Source organism: Diabrotica virgifera, chromosome 2, assembly GCF_917563875.1.
Source record: "Diabrotica virgifera virgifera chromosome 2, PGI_DIABVI_V3a".
In the NCBI taxonomy this organism is placed as follows: domain Eukaryota; kingdom Metazoa; phylum Arthropoda; class Insecta; order Coleoptera; family Chrysomelidae; genus Diabrotica; species Diabrotica virgifera.
The window spans coordinates 64242010-64262382 of NC_065444.1; the positions used below are offsets into that span (position 1 = coordinate 64242010).

Genomic DNA, 20373 nt, shown 5'->3' on the forward strand with positions numbered 1-20373 from the left:
TCATCCCAATATTTTTTAATGGCAATGGGAGTTAAATAAGGTAAGAACGCATGGAGAGACTTGCTGAGTGAGGGGCTCCCTGACTCAGCTCACTTGTCAGTGGTTAGAATAACTTTTCTCGGTTTATCAATAGCTAAAATATCTACAGATGTTACATCTAAATCCTTTTTGGGCTAAGAATCATCCCAACATTTTTTAATGGCAATGGGAGTCAAATAAGGTAAGAACGCATAGAGAGACTTGCTGAGTGAGGGGCTCCCTGACTCAGCTCACTTGTTAGAATAACTTTTCTCGGTTTCTCAATAGCTAAAATATCTACAGATGTTACATCTAAATCCTTTTTGGGCTAAGAATCATCCCAACATTTTTTAATGGCAATGGGAGTCAAATAAGGTAAGAACGCATGGAGAGACTTGCTGAGTGAGGGGCTCCCTGACTCAGGTCACTTGTCAGTTGTTAGAATAACTTTTCTCGGTTTCTCAATAGCTAAAATATCTACAGATGCTACATATAAATCCTTTTTGGGCTAAGAATCATCCCAACATTTCTTAATGGCAATGGGAGTCAAATAAGGTAAGAACGCATGGAGAGACTTGCTGAGTGAGGGGCTCCCTGACTCAGCTCACTTGTCAGTTGTTAGAATAACTTTTCTCGGTTTCTCAACAGTTAAATATCTACAGATGTTACATCTAAATCCTTTTTGGGCTAAGAATCATCCCAACATTTTTTAATGGCAATGGGAGTCAAATAAGGTAAGAACGCATGGAGAGACTTGCTGAGTGAGGGGCTCCCTGACTCAGCTCACTTGTCAGTTGTTAGAATAACTTTTCTCGGTTTCTCAATAGCTAAAATATCTACACATGCTACATCTAAATCCTTTTTGGGCTAAGAATCATCCCAACATTTTTTAATGGCAATGGGAGTCAAATAAGGTAAGAACGCATGGAGAGACTTGCTGAGTGAGGGGCTCCCTGACTCAGCTCACTTGTCAGTTGTTAGAATAACTTTTCTCGGTTTCTCAATAGTTAAATATCTACAGATGTTACATCTAAATCCTTTTTGGGCTAAGAATCATCCCAACATTTTTTAATGGCAATGGGAGTCGAATAAGGTAAGAACGCATGGAGAGACTTGCTGAGTGAGGGGCTCCCTGACTCAGCTCACTTGTTAGTTGTTAGAATAACTTTTCTCGGTTTCTCAATAGCTAAAATATCTACAGATGTTACATCTTAATCCTTTTTGGGCTAAGAATCATCCCAACATTTTTTAATGGCAATGGGAGTCAAATAAGGTAAGAACGCATGGAGAGACTTGCTGAGTGAGGGGCTCCCTGACTCAGCTTACTTGTCAGTTGTTAGAATAACTTTTCTCGGTTTCTCAATAGCTAAAATATCTACAGATGCTACATCTAAATCCTTTTTGGGCTAAGAATCATCCCAACATTTTTTAATGGCAATGGGAGTCAAATAAGGTAAGAACGCATGGAGAGACTTGCTGAGTGAGGGGCTCCCTGACTTAGCTCACTTGTCAGTTGTTAGAATAACTTTTCTCGGTTTCTCAATAGTTAAATATCTACAGATGTTACATCTAAATCTTTTTTGGGCTAAGAATCATCCCAACATTTTTTAATGGCAATGGGAGTCAAATAAGGTAAGAACGCATGGAGAGACTTGCTGAGTGAGGGGCTCCCTGACTCAGCTCACTTGTCAGTTGTTAGAATAACTTTTCTCGGTTTCTCAATAGCTAAAATATCTACAGATGCTACATCTAAATCCTTTTTGGGTTAAGAATCATCCCAACATTTTTTAATGGCAATGGGAGTCAAATAAGGTAAGAACGCATGGAGAGACTTGCTGAGTGAGGGGCTCCCTGACTCAGCTCACTTGTCAGTTGTTAGAATAACTTTTCTCGGTTTCTCAATAGCTAAAATATCTACAGATGTTACATCTTAATCCTTTTTGGGCTAAAAATCATCCCAATATTTTTTAATGGCAATGGGAGTTAAATAAGGTAAGAACGCATGGAGAGACTTGCTGAGTGAGGGGCTCCCTGACTCAGCTCACTTGTCAGTGGTTAGAATAACTTTTCTCGGTTTATCAATAGCTAAAATATCTACAGATGTTACATCTAAATCCTTTTTGGGCTAAGAATCATCCCAACATTTTTTAATGGCAATGGGAGTCAAATAAGGTAAGAACGCATAGAGAGACTTGCTGAGTGAGGGGCTCCCTGACTCAGCTCACTTGTTAGAATAACTTTTCTCGGTTTCTCAATAGCTAAAATATCTACAGATGTTACATCTAAATCCTTTTTGGGCTAAGAATCATCCCAACATTTTTTAATGGCAATGGGAGTCAAATAAGGTAAGAACGCATGGAGAGACTTGCTGAGTGAGGGGCTCCCTGACTCAGGTCACTTGTCAGTTGTTAGAATAACTTTTCTCGGTTTCTCAATAGCTAAAATATCTACAGATGCTACATATAAATCCTTTTTGGGCTAAGAATCATCCCAACATTTCTTAATGGCAATGGGAGTCAAATAAGGTAAGAACGCATGGAGAGACTTGCTGAGTGAGGGGCTCCCTGACTCAGCTCACTTGTCAGTTGTTAGAATAACTTTTCTCGGTTTCTCAACAGTTAAATATCTACAGATGTTACATCTAAATCCTTTTTGGGCTAAGAATCATCCCAACATTTTTTAATGGCAATGGGAGTCAAATAAGGTAAGAACGCATGGAGAGACTTGCTGAGTGAGGGGCTCCCTGACTCAGCTCACTTGTCAGTTGTTAGAATAACTTTTCTCGGTTTCTCAATAGCTAAAATATCTACACATGCTACATCTAAATCCTTTTTGGGCTAAGAATCATCCCAACATTTTTTAATGGCAATGGGAGTCAAATAAGGTAAGAACGCATGGAGAGACTTGCTGAGTGAGGGGCTCCCTGACTCAGCTCACTTGTCAGTTGTTAGAATAACTTTTCTCGGTTTCTCAATAGTTAAATATCTACAGATGTTACATCTAAATCCTTTTTGGGCTAAGAATCATCCCAACATTTTTTAATGGCAATGGGAGTCGAATAAGGTAAGAACGCATGGAGAGACTTGCTGAGTGAGGGGCTCCCTGACTCAGCTCACTTGTTAGTTGTTAGAATAACTTTTCTCGGTTTCTCAATAGCTAAAATATCTACAGATGTTACATCTTAATCCTTTTTGGGCTAAGAATCATCCCAACATTTTTTAATGGCAATGGGAGTCAAATAAGGTAAGAACGCATGGAGAGACTTGCTGAGTGAGGGGCTCCCTGACTCAGCTTACTTGTCAGTTGTTAGAATAACTTTTCTCGGTTTCTCAATAGCTAAAATATCTACAGATGCTACATCTAAATCCTTTTTGGGCTAAGAATCATCCCAACATTTTTTAATGGCAATGGGAGTCAAATAAGGTAAGAACGCATGGAGAGACTTGCTGAGTGAGGGGCTCCCTGACTTAGCTCACTTGTCAGTTGTTAGAATAACTTTTCTCGGTTTCTCAATAGTTAAATATCTACAGATGTTACATCTAAATCTTTTTTGGGCTAAGAATCATCCCAACATTTTTTAATGGCAATGGGAGTCAAATAAGGTAAGAACGCATGGAGAGACTTGCTGAGTGAGGGGCTCCCTGACTCAGCTCACTTGTCAGTTGTTAGAATAACTTTTCTCGGTTTCTCAATAGCTAAAATATCTACAGATGCTACATCTAAATCCTTTTTGGGTTAAGAATCATCCCAACATTTTTTAATGGCAATGGGAGTCAAATAAGGTAAGAACGCATGGAGAGACTTGCTGAGTGAGGGGCTCCCTGACTCAGCTCACTTGTCAGTTGTTAGAATAACTTTTCTCGGTTTCTCAATAGCTAAAATATCTACAGATGTTACATCTTAATCCTTTTTGGGCTAAGAATCATCCCAACATTTTTTAATGGCAATGGGAGTCAAATAAGGTAAGAACGCATGGAGAGACTTGCTGAGTGAGGGGCTCCCTGACTCAGCTCACTTGTCAGGTGTTAGAATAACTTTTCTCGGTTTCTCCATAGTTAAATATCTACAGATGTTACATCTAAATCCTTTTTGGGCTAAGAATCATCCCAACATTTTTTAATGGCAATGGGAGTCAAATAAGGTAAGAACGCATGGAGAGACTTGCTGAGTGAGGGGCTCCCTGACTCAGCTCACTTGTCAGTTGTTAGAATAACTTTTCTCGGTTTCTCAATAGCTAAAATATCTACAGATGTTACATCTTAATCCTTTTTGGGCTAAGAATCATCCCAACATTTTTTAATGGCAATGGGAGTCAAATAAGGTAAGAACGCATGGAGAGACTTGCTGAGTGAGGGGCTCCCTGACTCAGCTCACTTGTCAGTTGTTAGAATAACTTTTCTCGGTTTCTCAATAGTTAAATATCTACAGATGTTACATCTAAATCCTTTTTGGGCTAAGAATCATCCCAACATTTTTTAATGGCAATGGGAATCAAATAAGGTAAGAACGCATGGAGAGACTTGCTGAGTGAGGGGCTCCCTGACTCAGCTCACTTGTCAGTTGTTAGAATAACTTTTCTCGGTTTCTCAATAGCTAAAATATCTACAGATGTTACATCTTAATCCTTTTTGGGCTAAGAATCATCCCAACATTTTTTAATGGCAATGGGAGTCAAATAAGGTAAGAACGCATGGAGAGACTTGCTGAGTGAGGGGCTCCCTGACTCAGCTCACTTGTCAGTTGTTAGAATAACTTTTCTCGGTTTCTCAATAGCTAAAATATCTACAGATGTTACATCTTAATCCTTTTTGGGCTAAGAATCATCCCAACATTTTTTAATGGCAATGGGAGTCAAATAAGGTAAGAACGCATGGAGAGACTTGCTGAGTGAGGGGCTCCCTGACTCAGCTCACTTGTCAGTTGTTAGAATAACTGTTCTCGGTTTCTCAATAGTTAAATATCTACAGATGTTATATCTTAATCCTTTTTGGGCTAAGAATCATCCCAACATTTTTTAATGGCAATGGGAGTCAAATAAGGTAAGAACGCATGGAGAGACTTGCTGAGTGAGGGGCTCCCTGACTCAGCTCACTTGTCAGTTGTTAGAATAACTTTTCTCGGTTTCTCAATAGCTAAAATATCTACAGATGTTACATCTTAATCCTTTTTGGGCTAAGAATCATCCCAACATTTTTTAATGGCAATGGGAGTCAAATAAGGTAAGAACGCATGGAGAGACTTGCTGAGTGAGGGGCTCCCTGACTCAGCTCACTTGTCAGGTGTTAGAATAACTTTCTCCGGTTTCTCAATAGGTAAAATATCTACTGTTAGATCTAAATACTTTTTGGGTAAGAATCATCACAAAATTTTTTAATGGAAATGTAAGTCAAATAAGGTAAGAGCGCATGGAGAGACTTGCTGAGTGAAGGGCTTACTGACTCAGCTCACTTGTCAGGTGTTAAAATAACTTTTCTCGGTTTCTCAATAGTTAAAATATCTAATAGTGTTACATCTTAATCGTTTTTCATAATAAATCTTATAAAACACAACTTACATATATATGTATACACTGTACGATAATAGCAAGACTGTAAGCCGGTGGTGCTCAAAGTGTTAATCGCAATCGACCGGTCGATCGCCAAAGTTTTTGAAGTCGATCGCGGAGCTGCAAGCAGTTCATAGCAAGTTTGAAAGACGCTTCGCTGATTTTAAAAAACTGACAGATATAGTAACATTCATGTCTAATCCATTTTTTTTGTGAATACGTGAAAAAATTTGTCATTGAAATATCCATTACTTTCAATACTAAGATCAATTCCGTCCAAAATGAGATACTGAAAATAATTTCGGATATATACCTTAAGTCCAGAGCGACCAATACGACAATTTTGATCTTTTGTATCGTCTGACAAATATTCATCTTTGAGGCAAGTATATCTGCTAGCTCACAGCATTCTTTGCATCAACGTACTTGTGTGAGTCTGCATTTTCCCAAATATAGGTAGTGAAATTAAAGTATCGTAATCGGCTGAGCAGTAGAAGGTACAGTCAAGACCAGCAAAAGTAAATGAACTACAGCCCATTCCTCAACACAAATAGTTGCATATGCAGATGATATAGTTCTTATGGGAAGAGACAAGGAAATATTAAAAGAAGCAGTAACAATCCTGGCAAAGGAAGTACGGAAAAGAGGTCTAGAAATTAACGAAGAAAAAACAAATTATCTACTCTGCTCTAGAAGAGAAGATAACAGGATGAGATAAATCAAAATAGAAAACTACACTTTTGAAAGAATTCAACAATTCAAATATTTGGGAGTAGTAGTAAATGGTCAAAATAAGAGAAGTGAAGAAGTAACGGAGCGAATACTAGCAGGCAATAACGAAGCAATTAACGAAGGAAAAACAAAATATCTACTCTGCTCTAGAAGACAAGATAACAGGATGAGATAAATCAAAATAGAAAACTACACTTTTGAAAGAATTCAACAATTCAAATATTTGGGTGTAGTAGTAAATGGCCAAAATAAGAGAAGTGAAGAAGTAACAGAGCCAATACTAGCAGGCAACAAAACATACTAGAGATATCGTAGGATATACAGAGTTGCAATCAGACAAGTAGTTACATACGCAGCTGAGACAATGTGCCTCACGGAAACAGATGAAGAAAAATTGAGAATATTCGAAAGGAAAATCCTCAGACGGATTATGGGCCCGATAAGAATGGACAACGGATAAATGAGAAGAAGAATGAACCATGAACGAGACATAATGAAGGAAGAAGATATAGTTAGATTTATTAATGAGATTAAGAGACTGAGATGGCTGGGACACATGCAGAGAAGGAAAAACGACCTACTGATTAAAAAGATCACCAGATGGAAACCAGAAACTGAAAGACCAAGGGGAAAACCCAGAGAGCGATGGAAAGACCAGGTCATGAGAGATATCAAAATTGTGGAAGTGAGAAACTGGAGGGAACTATGCACATATCAAAATGAATCGAAGAAAATTGTAACGAAAACCAAGTCATACAACAAACTTTGACAACACACAAGTGGAATGCGGAGTGATTCACCGCAATAAGCGAATCAGTGAGCTCTTAGTAAGAGCGGCAAACATTCCATCCGGAATGAAAGGCCCTAATGATGAATTACCGGTAAGGCCCGGTAATTACTTCCTTCATATGAAAAAACTTGTGGAGGATATGCAGTGCCATGCATCAACATTCAAATAAAATTAAGATGAAAAACATGACTTTAATTATAACTATCTGTAGTTACAACTTTTTATCAAACTGAAACGTGCAATAAAGTTTTTTTATTTTCAAAAATGCCCGTCCGAACTGTGACGGGCATTTTTGTATGTATAATGTATTAGGTAGGTATATAGTATCCAAAAAACCCATTTGCAACCTGGCTGCTCAAGTGTCCCGACAAAAACCTTATTTCCCTGGAGTAAATGTCTTTAACTGTAGCTTACACAGCTACCTGGCAATTTGGTATTTAATCTTAAATACCTTTCAAACGAATAATGTTACTAAAATACTAAAATAAAACAAAATTAATAACCTAATTGGATATATTAATAAACACATTAAGTGCTAACTATAATAATAACAAAAACAGTATGAGATTTATGAGGTTACACAAAACATATATGTATATATAGGAACTTAAAGAAACATAAAGAAAACAGTTTTGAGTATTTAATTTAAGGATCAGTAATACGTACTATCGTTTATCGTAAAAAAACTGTTAGAGTTCTCCTAAATCGTCATGTAACTTTTTTTTGTGGTAAAAAAATACCTGTTGTTAGTTTAGAGCTGAATGGTTATCGAAAGAATTTGAACAAGTCAATGTCATGAAGAGAGTCTACACCATGGAAGCATATTATACCAGGAACAATTTAGTCTGTTTTTAGCTCAATTCTCATTTCAATATGGCAATATGGCAGTTGTAGACAACTGCTTTTAATATAATGCCACATGAAGGACCAAACGGACCAAACACTGTTTAAACGTTACGAAATCCAGGAATTTCGGTACTAGAGCTCCGAAAATAGGTATTATTAATACAAATTATTCCTATTCTTATGCATTAAACTTTCAGTCCTTATTAATATGTTTGCTTGTACTTCATTTATTAGGAAACCTTAAATCAAATGTTTTCAAATTCTCTTCTATCCACCTATCAGCTTCGGCATTTAGTTCATCATCAAAGTATGGGCTCCATCCTCCAACAACACCTTTTCTTATGAAGCCTGCTTCAACATCGCTGATCAGTCCTATGTCTTTGTCCTCGTCGGCGTTTACTGCTTTGTTATTTCTGAAGTTGTCTATACTCAAATAGTCTTCCAGGATCTCGTACTCCTCTTCTGAATAACTCTGGTCCAAAAATGAAGATAGCTTCTTTAAACTAGGTCGTAGGTTCTGAAAAAATAAAATATGTTTATAGTCCGAGTAATGAAGCTTAAAATAGGACAAAACCTCGCAATTTTTACAGAATGGGTCGATTTGCTTGAAAATTTTAGAATAAGTAGTGGATAGTCCAAGGATCAAAATCTATAACATGCCGAAAGGCGCTTTGACCATGGGGGTGGTTGCCACCCCATCTCGCGGTTGGAAATTTTTTATTATATTTTAATCACAAAAGTTGGTAAAAACGTTCATTCTAAGCAAAAAATGTTCTATACAATTTTTTGATAAAATTGATAGTTTTCGATTTATTCGCTATCGAAAGTGTTGGTTTTATATCGAAAAATCAATGTTTTTAACAAAGTTTCTGCTAATAACTCCAAAAGTTTTTGTTTTATCAAAACAACTTTACTTAATAAAAATGTACCTTATGAAAAAATAAACAAAACCGTTTTTTTTTACAATTTTTTTATGACCAATAGTAATCGAGATATAGTTTATTATACGTTGGCTCTTCTTCGTCAAATGCTAAATATTGTAGTTTCAAAGTCAAAAGACGGGAAAACTATGCACTTTTCAAGGACAACTTATTTAAACCAATTTAAAGTACTTAAAAATATCTATCTTCGGAAATAAAAACAAAGTCTCTAGCTCAAAAATTAAGTGACTTATAATGAAAAGAATGTCAGTCCCAATTTTTTTCAGCGAAAAAGTTATCGCAAGCAGCCCTCTAATCATCACCCTATTTAAAATTAGTCATTAACCTTATTTGACCTTTTTTAGTTATATATTACTAATAGGTTTTAGAAGTTTGACCGGCTTAGAATGATTAGTTTTTAAAAAAATTGGAGTTAAAAGCGAATAACGATTTTTTGTAGTTTGGAAAAAAAATGGCCTTTTCTTTAGAATACCAAGATTAGCATCAGAGATACTAAAATATCTTTAAATATGAAATTATAGCTTATTTGGTTCCCAAGAACCTGGTTTGCAAAAATTTTTTCTGCGACCAAAATTGAGTGAGCTATTGACAATTAAAATTTGTTATAACATGCAAAAACCACCTTAAAACCCTTTCAAAGTCACCTCTTTTTGCTACTGAGGATTTTAAAAAGATATAATATTAATAGGTTAATAGATCTTGTAAAAACTTACAAAATTGTTTTTTACCGGACATCCTTGGATAAAAAATAAAAAAGTTACGGTTAAAAAATCAAAATATTTTTTGAAAAAAAAAGGAAAAATCCAATTGGAAGCATAATAATGTAAGTTGGCGGTGTCTTTAGACATTGGCTTTATTTATTCTTATTTATTTATGTATTGTTAATGAATTCTAGAAGTTTGACTGGCTTAGAATTAGTTTTAAAAAAACTGGAGTTAAAAGAGAATAACGAATTTTGTAGTTAGGTAATTTTGTAGTTTTGGTAAATACTTTGGAATTTTCTTCAGAATAAAAAGATTAGCATCAGAGATACGAAAAAAATGTTTTAATACAAAATTGTAGGTTATCTAATTCCCAAGAAATTGGTTTGAAAAAATTTTTTCTACGGCAAAATTTGAGTGAATCGTAAATGATTATATAGAAAAATTTTTATTTTTTCTATACAAAAGCGAATAGCCCTCGATAGCGAATAATTCGAAAACTATTAATTTTATCAAAAAAATGTATAGAACATTTTTTGCTTACAATGAATATTTTTATCAACTTTTGTGGTCAAAATATAATAAAAAATTTCCAACCGCGAGATGGGGTGGCAACCACCCCCATGGTAAAAGCGCCTTTCGGAATCATATAGATTTTGATCCTTGGACTATCTACTACTTATTTTCAAATTTTCTCAAGCAAATCGATATGTACATAAAAAACAGCATACTCAATTAAAAGCAATATTTCTTAACGATTATCAATTGATAGGCAGAACATTGACATACAAAACAAGAAACGATATAATAATTAATACTTATAAGACAATAACTACACCTATTCTCTTATATGAACATTCTTCTGGATGTGCCTATCCGTGAGGAATGTTGATGACCATCGTGGCAATCTTTATCGTATCTGCAGTAGCGCGGAAAAGCTGCACAGATGCTGTGTTGAACCAGGTTCTGAAGTTCTATAGGATCTTCAGGATGTTCTTCTTCTGGTGAACAGGGAAAAGTGTACTTTTGAAGTGTGTAAAACAAATAATTCCTAGCTGAGCGCTTTCGGCTTATAAAGCCATCTTCGGAGCTATGGTCAAAAGGTTCAAAATACCACTATGAAGAGAGATGGATCCCATGTACGATATACAAAAAATACTTCTATTACTTGTGCAGTTTTTTTAATGATGGTAAAAATATAGAAAAAAAAAACTTTGTCTGATTTGAAAAAACATATATAGGGTGTCCCAAAAGTAGTGGAACGGTCGAATATTTCGCGAACTAAACATCGGAGCGAAAAACTGAAAAATACGTGTTCAATCATTTTCAAAATTCTATCCAATGACACCAAACACCAACCCCCACTACACCCCCTGGAGGTGGGGTGGGGTGTAACTTTAAAATCTCAAATGGAAACCCCTAGTTTTTCTTGCAGATTTGGATTCGTTACGTAAAAGTAAGCAACTTTTATTCAAGACATTTTTTCGAACTGTGGATAGATTGCGCTATAATTGGGAAAAACAATTTATCCTGATACCATAGGTAAATTATAGAAACGGTCTAATATCTCGAGAAATACACTTCCAAATGAGAAACCAAAAAACAGGTTTTTAATATTTTTCGAAAACCTATCGATAAACACCAAAAATGATCCACCAACCCACCCCCTGGAGATGGGGTGGGGGGTAAATTTGAAATCTTAAATAGCAACCCCCACTTTTTATTGCAGATTCGAATTCGTCATGAAAAATTAAGCAACATTTATTCGAAACATTTTTTAAAATTGCTGATAGATGGCGCTAATAAATCGTATTTTTCCAATTAAAGCGCCATCTATCAACAATTCTAAAAAATGTTTCGAATAAATGTTGCTTAATTTTTCATGACGAATCCGAATCTGTAATAAAAAGTGGGAGTTGCTATTTAAGATTTTAAAGTTACCCCCCACCCCACCTCCAGGGGGTGGGTTGGAGGGTCATGTTTAGTGTTATTCGATAGGTTTTCAAAAAGTATTAAGAACCTTTTTTTTGTTTTCTCATTTGGAAGTGTATTTCTCGAGATATTAGACCGTTTCTATAATTTACCTATGGTATCAGGATAAATCGTTTTTCTCAATTATAGCGCCATCTATCCACAGTTCGAAAAAATGTCTTGAATAAAAGTTGCTTACTTTTACGTAACGAATCCAAATCTGCACGAAAAACTAGGGGTTTCCATTTGAGATTTTAAAGTTACCCTCCACCCCACCTCCAGGGGGTGTAGTGGGGGTTGGTGTTTGGTGTCATTTGATAGATTTTTGAAAATGATTGAACACGTATTTTTCAGTTTTTCGATCCGATGTTTAGTTCGCGAAATATTCGACCGTTCCACTACTTTTGGGACACCCTGATATTACAAGCACAAAGGACTTTCACGAGAAACTACATTACATATAACAAAAATTTGATCATGGTAAGGTCAAGAGACCTTATTACCATCTGATGTGTGCTGTGTCAGTATGAAGAATCTCATGGTAAGGTCTCTTGACCTTACCATGATCAAATTTTTGTTATATGTAATGTAGTTTTTCGTGAAAGTCCTTTGTGCTTGTAATATATATGTTTTTTCAACTTTTCCTACTAAGAACAGCAAGGATTGACCACCTTTTTTCAAGAGATAGACAAGGTTTTTTTTCTATATTTTTTCCATCATTAAAAAACCTGCGCAAGTAATAGAAGTATTTTTTGTATATCGTACATGGGATCCATCTCTCTTCATAGTGGTATTTTGAACCTTTTGACCATAGCTCCGAAGATGGCTTTATAAGCCGAAAGCGCTCAGCTAGGAATTATTTGTTTTACACACTTCAAAAGTACACTTTTCCCTGTTCACCTGTTGTCATAAGTGTGTACAAAACTATTTCAGTCTTTACATTTGTTCGTCTTCTTCCTAGACCTCGCTTTCCAAATGTTTTTTCTTACAGGATGGTTTGTAGAAGGGCATATTTGAATTCTTTTCGCATAATGTGTTCGAAGTATTGTAACTTTCGAGATTTGATGTGGTCAATAGCTCTCGGCTCTTCTTTATTCTTCTGAGGACCTCGTCATTTGTGACTTGGTCAGTTTACGGGATTTTGAGTATTCTCCGATATAACCATATCTGAAATGCACGTACCTTTATCCAATCTTCTTCACATATCTTCATTCCAGGTTTATCCACGATCCAACACCATAAAAAAGGGAGAGAGAAGACGTAGCATCGCAGCAGTATTACTTTGATACTAAGAAAGAGATTGTGAATTTTGGAGAAGGCCCCGATCTGGTTGAAAGTAGATCTAGATTCTCCGATGCGTGCTCTTATCTCCTGCTTGTTGGTCCATTCTTTATGGAAGTAGTTGTAGTGAGTCACTCTTTCTTCGGAGGTTTGGTTGACATTGAGTTGACCTTATGGTATCTTTTCCTCGGTAATTATCACAATATTTGTCTTCTTTACGTTTATGTTGAGCCCATATTGTTGACTGTAATACTTTATTTTGTAGATAAAGTTGTTCATAGAGGTTCTAGATTGTCCGCAAATGCTATAATGGCATCTGCAAATCCGCTGTTGTACAGCCGGTACCCGTTTTTTTTTCAGTTTCGTGCAAAGCTTCGATAAGCATTCTTCAGAGTAGTGATTGGAGATTAGAAGAGACAGACTTGCCTCACTCTACGCATTTTCACATATTCAATAATGGTCTAAGACTAAGAGCTAGCAACGTTTTCGAGAAAGTATTTTAAGACAGCTGATTATGTCATAACATATTGTTCCCTATGCTTCCTCGAACACCGTACCGGCCATCTGGCTGCTGATACAGGTTGCGTTCATTACTGCGCAGCATGCCTGTACAGGTAATTACAAAATCAGGGCGATTGATTAGTGTAATAAAGCTTAGTAGATCCGCTGTGGTAATAGATAGCAATAAAAGTTATAACAAAAATTGTAGCAAACTTTGAGCTTCGTATTACAAAATTAGTTAGAATGTTACAGGGTGTTCGTTAACATAGTGGCAGACCAAACTTTTGTTTTTTTAAACTTTTAAACTTCATATCTAATTTTATATTCGAAATCTTCTTAACTTCCTCATCACAAAAATATAAAGGTGTGTTATGTTATACAGGGTATTTACAAAGTTATAACTAATATTCTATGAAAATCGTAATAAGTTCAGCTCACTGTATACGTAAAAATACGCACATCAGCAATGGTTTATTGGTGCCATATTTTTTTGTTGATTGTCAAAATTTCTAAATATGGTTAATATTGCTAATTTTCTTTATATCAAATACAGGGTTGGTCAATACGCAAGTAAAGTATTTTCTCAGTAATTTTAAATAGAACACTCTAATTAATTAATAACTTGCTCTAAAAAAATGAAAATATCTCGAAAACTAACAAATTTAGGCATAGAGAATATTATACAAAAATTAAAGTACGGTAATGATACTTTCCGATAGTGAACAAAATATATGATGTTCCATTTAAAATTTCTGAGAAAAGAATGTACTTGCGTTTTGACTCACCCTGTATTCGATACAAGGAAAATTAGCAATATCAACAATTCTTAAAAATTTTCACAATCAACAAAAAAATATGGCACCAATATACCATTGCTATTGTGCTTATTTTTATTTATACAGGGAGCTGAACTTGTTACGATTTTCATAAAAAATTGGTTATAACTTTGTAAAAGCCCTATATAACATTACAAACCTTTATATTTTGTGATAGGTAAGTTAAGAGGATTTCGAATATAAAATAAAATATAGGGTGTTCCATTTAGAAAAACATAAGTTTGGTCTTCCACTATGTTATCGAACACCCTGTAACATTCTAACTAATTTCGTAATGTGAAGCTGAAAGTTGGCTACAATTTCTGTTATTAACTTTTATTGCTATCTATTACTATAGCGGATCTACTTAGCTATATCCCACTCACCCATCACCCTGTATATTGAATTTAAATTATTTTTTCTACAACCGTGTTAAAATAGTATATTGTGCAACAAGTGCAGAAAGGTACTAATTTCTCACGAGTTTGAAAAGTTGCGGTACGAGCGCAAGCGAGTGCCGCAATTCAAACGAGTGAGAAATTACCTTTCTGCACGTGTTTCACACTATACTTTTTCTACAAGCACAGTTTTTCCTAAAAATAAAAATCACAATTTCCAAACGATGATTAATTATAATAGGTACCTATGTGATAAATTTTAAACTGTATTTAATTAATACCTACTAATCAATTTAAATTCCTTATACCTAAATAAATTTCACAGAAATCAGTTAAAAAATTAATGCACTGCCTTAATTTGTTTAAATTTAAACAATTATTACACATTATTGACATTATATTTATGCAGTCACGGATTTACACAAAACCTACTTCATTCGACGTCTCTTGCACAGGTTGCTAAATCCTTATTGGTTATTTGATAATTATAAAATGTTTAATAAGAACAAAATTGTAAAATAAAACAGTTGTAACATCCATAATTTAGTTTCTATGCTATAGTTAAATATAATAATTGTCTTATAGGTTATATATTTGTCTAAAGTTTAACCACGGATGTAAACAGAATATAACGTTACTCAGAATGCGGTAGTCCACGGATGTAAACAGAATATAACGTTACTCAGAATGAGGTAGTCAACTGTGCAGAAAAGAACTTTGCGGCACAGAAACGTCACTTTGCGGCACAGAAACGTCACTTTTCTGCACACTAATGTCAAATATCTTATACTGTGAGAAAATATCAAGTTTGCTAACATAAAACCGTGCAGAAAAGTGCACTTTGAATAGTGGTTGTAGAAAATAGTATATTGTGCAACAAGTGCAGAAATGTACTAATTTCTCACGAGTTTGAAAAGTTGCGGTACGAGCGCAAGCGAGTGCCGCAATTCAAACGAGTGAGAAATTACCTTTATGCACGTGTTTCACACTATACTTTTTCTACAAGCACAGTTTTTCCTAAAAATAAAAATAACAATTTCCAAACGACGATTAATTATAATAGGTACCTATGTGATAAATTTTAAACTGTATTTAATTAATACCTACTAATCAATTTAAATTCCTTATACCTAAATAAATTGCACAGAAATCAGTTAAAAAATTAATGCACTGCCTTAATTTGTTTAAATTTTGACATTATATTTATGCAGTCACGGATTTACACAAAACCTACTTCATTCGACGTCTCTTGCACAGGTTGCTAAATCCTTATTGGTTATTTGATAATTATAAAATGTTTAATAAGAACAAAATTGTAAAATAAAACAGTTGTAACATCCATAATTTAGTTTCTATGCTATAGTTAAATATAATAATTGTCTTATAGGTTATATATTTGTCTAAAGTTTAACCACGGATGTAAACAGAATATAACGTTACTCAGAATGCGGTAGTCCACGGATGTAAACAGAATATAACGTTACTCAGAATGAGGTAGTCAACTGTGCAGAAAAGAACTTTGCGGCACAGAAACGTCACTTTGCGGCACAGAAACGTCACTTTTCTGCACACTAATGTCAAATATCTTATACTGTGAGAAAATATCAAGTTTGCTAACATAAAACCGTGCAGAAAAGTGCACTTTGAATAGTGGTTGTAGAAAATAGTATATTGTGCAACAAGTGCAGAAATGTACTAATTTCTCACGAGTTTGAAAAGTTGCGGTACGAGCGCAAGCGAGTGCCGCAATTCAAACGAGTGAGAAATTACCTTTATGCACGTGTTTCACACTATACTTTTTCTACAAGCACAGTTTTTCCTAAAAATAAAAATAACAATTTCCAAACGACGATTAATTATAATAGGTACCTATGTGATAAATTTTAAACTGTATTTAATTAATACCTACTAATCAATTTAAATTCCTTATACCTAAATAAATTGCACAGAAATCAGTTAAAAAATTAATGCACTGCCTTAATTTGTTTAAATTTTGACATTATATTTATGCAGTCACGGATTTACACACAACCTACTTCATTCGACGTCTCTTGCACAGGTTGCTAAATCCTGATTGGTTATTTGATAATTATAAAATGTTTAATAAGAATAAAATTGTAAAATAAAACAGTTGTAACATCCATAATTTAGTTTCTATGCTATAGTTAAATATAATAATTGTCTTATAGGTTATATATTTGTTTAAAGTTTAACCACGGATGTAAACAGAATATAACGTTACTCAGAATGCGGTAGTCCACGGATGTAAACAGAATATAACGTTACTCAGAATGAGGTAGTCAACTGTGCAGAAAAGAACTTTGCGGCACAGAAACGTCACTTTGCGGCACAGAAACGTCACTTTTCTGCACACTAATGTCAAATATCTTATACTGTGAGAAAATATCAAGTTTGCTAACATAAAACCGTGCAGAAAAGTGCACTTTGAATAGTGGTTGTAGAAAAATGCAATTTTTAGCACTCCATACGAGCGTTAAAATGCTACTTTAAGGCACTAGTCCTTTAAATTATTTTTAAGGCACTGCCGTTCGTATTGACCGTATAGGCAATTTTGATGTAATGTCAAAAAAATATAAAAATGGAATGTCAGTCAAGTTCAAGTAAAAGTTTTTGTAGATATTGTCCTGTAATTACGTTTGTAGAAAAAATATTGTATGATATGCGTGTTAAAAAGTACATTTTTAAGGCACTCATGTGAATTGCAGAACTCGCTATCGCTCATTCTGCAAACTTTCACATGCATGAATTAAACGTGTACTTTTAACACTTAGATATATCATAAATAACTATTTGGACGAAACATTTTTTGTCATTACTTTTTAAACCACAGAAATGTCTGGCAATTATAGTTCATATTTCTAATAATGTTTAAAAAGTAATGACAAAAAAATTTTTCGTCTTACAATCATTTTAAATTCGATATACACTCACCGGCACAAAATTCCGCCACCCAAAATTTTTGATTAAGTTTGACCATCTATATCTTTATTATTTGTGTTGTTCTGAAGCTATTTTCTTGTGGCATTTTTACAATTTTAACTATTTAGAATGGGAAATAAGCCACAATATTATTAAAAAATGATTTTTATTAACGTTTCGACGCCCAAATCGGGTGCCGTTGTCAAAATACAAAATACTATTAATATAAACAAAAATGTTGTTGCTTAGTAAAAAAATTCTTCTAATAATTTATTTAATTTGACTCATTTATATCGGCAATTCAGATACATATGATACATTTTAAAGTAGAAGACTTTAAAATGATATTGCCAATATTTATGAGTTGCGTTCCTGGGACGACTTTACTGAAAGATAGTTCATTCGATTACATGAAATCAACCCCAACTCAAGAATATCCGTCACAAAAAAAAAATCATAGCATGTGATCTGTCTTTAAAAAGACAACCACATGCAACGGTGACATTAAAATTCTCGCATTAGAGATCTCATAGTAAATCACGAGGGAAAACCAGGAAAAACCTCGTGATACTATCCCGACATCGTAAGTATTTGGTCTTACATTTAATTTACTCTCAAAATTAATACCAAATTCTGACTTTACTATAATTTTGTTTAAATTATAAATAATATCAATAATACATGGGTATATAAGTAATACTAAAATATAAAATATGTACTAACTCGACTATTGACTTACTAATTGTGGTATTTTCTTTCTATTGACTTCCTCTTTCAGTATGGGTATCCACATCCTACTGCATTCCACCGAGGAATTTGCGACACAATTGGTTTCGTTTAGCATAATTAGAGCCGCTTCTTTGATTTTTCTCTTTTTACTATCTGTTTCTTTCAGGACTATACTTGAATCTCTCCACTGAACTCTATGTTCATTATCCCATGCGTGTTGACATATTTGAGATCTATCAAATTCTCTATTTTTAATATAAGATTGATGTTCACTTATTCTAACGTTTAATGGTCTTGATGTTTCACCTATATAAAACTGTTCGCATTCACAAGGTATTTTATAAATACAATTCTTTGTCCTTTCTTGTTCATTGTTAGGTTTAGTTTTAGATAGAATAGATCTCAATGTGTTGGTTGTTTTGAATGTTGTTGAAATGTTGAATTTATTTTCTATTGTTTTAAGTTTCTCGGATAGTCCTTTTATGTATGGTATTGATATTTTCCTCGTATTATTTCTTGTGAATGTTGTAGGATCCCGTTCTATGTTGTTCTGTTCCATTCGATCCAATCTTGACAATTCCTTATTTATAAACGATAAAGGATAATCATTTTTTAATAAAACAGATGTTAAGAATTGTTTTTCTTCTAAAAAGGAATTTTCGTTAGAACAAGTAATTTTGGCTCTATCATATAAGGATTTTATGATTCCCTTTTTAACGTTGATGTTGTGATTTGATTTGTAATTGAGATATCTGTTGGTATCTGTTGGTTTTCTATACACTTGAGTCTCATATCCAGTATCCTTCTTTAAGACTAAAACATCGAGGAAAGGCAGGGTGTTATTATATTCCTTTTCCATTGTAAATTTTATTGTCTCTTCTTGATCGTTTATAATATTCAGGAATGTATCCAACAATTCTGATCTATGAGGCCATATTGAAAACACATCATCTACATATCTCCACCATACAGTGGGTTTTAAATTTTGTTTAGAAATGATATTAGTTTCGAAATCTTCCATAAATATATTAGCCAATAATGGAGATAAAGAGGAGCCCATTGCTAGACCAAAATTTCGTTTATAAAATTCATTATTTAGTTGAAAATAGGTATTATTAGTACATAATGTCAATAACTCCATTATAGCTGATACATTTAGTTTTGTCCTAGTTGTCAATGTGAACATCAATCTTATATTAAAAATAGAGAATTTGATAGATCTCAAATATGTCAACACGCATGGGATAATGAACATAGAGTTCAGTGGAGAGATTCAAGTATAGTCCTGAAAGAAACAGATAGTAAAAAGAGAAAAATCAAAGAAGCGGCTCTAATTATGCTAAACGAAACCAATTGTGTCGCAAATTCCTCGGTGGAATGCAGTAGGATGTGGATACCCATACTGAAAGAGGAAGTCAATAGAAAGAAAATACCACAATTAGTAAGTCAATAGTCGAGTTAGTACATATTTTATATTTTAGTATTACTTATATACCCATGTATTATTGATATTATTTATAATTTAAACAAAATTATAGTAAAGTCAGAATTTGGTATTAATTTTGAGAGTAAATTAAATGTAAGACCAAATACTTACGATGTCGGGATAGTATCACGAGGTTTTTCCTGGTTTTCCCTCGTGATTTACTATGAGATCTCTAATGCGAGAATTTTAATGTCACCGTTGCATGTGGTTGTCTTTTTAAAGACAGATCATATGCTATGATTTTTTTTTTTTTGTGACGGATATTCTTGAGTTGGGGTTGATTTCATGTAATCGAATGAACTATCTTTCAGTAAAGTCGTCCCAGGAACGCAACTCATAAATATTGGCAATATCATTTTAAAGTCTTCTACTTTAAAATGTATCATATGTATCTGAATTGCCGATATAAATGAGTCAAATTAAATAAATTATTAGAAGAATTTTTTTACTAAGCACCAACATTTTTGTTTATATTAATAGTATTTTGTATTTTGACAACGGCCCCCGATTTGGGCGTCGAAACGTTAATAAAAATCATTTTTTAATAATATTGTGGCTTATTTCCCATTCTAAATAGTTAAAATTTATTATTTGTACTCCGATTTTCAAGATTCTTGCATCAGTTTTCAGGTACATGTATTTATATCGTTTTTTATTATTCCGGTATCAACATTTATTT

The 20373-nt window shown here is 34.0% G+C and overlaps 1 protein-coding gene across 1 annotated transcript in view; it reads right to left on the bottom strand.

The window, feature by feature from the left end:
• Window positions 1–7627: 7627 nt before the first annotated feature.
• The window catches only part of LOC114330093 (sulfotransferase 1E1-like), a 104985-nt gene continuing 92239 nt past the window's right edge, over window positions 7628–20373 (bottom strand). Inside the window, exon 7 of the mRNA XM_050642605.1 lies at window positions 7628–8448. Within this exon, the coding sequence (XP_050498562.1) occupies window positions 8155–8448 (294 nt within the window). The 3' untranslated portion in view covers window positions 7628–8154. The remainder of the gene's footprint in view (window positions 8449–20373) is intronic.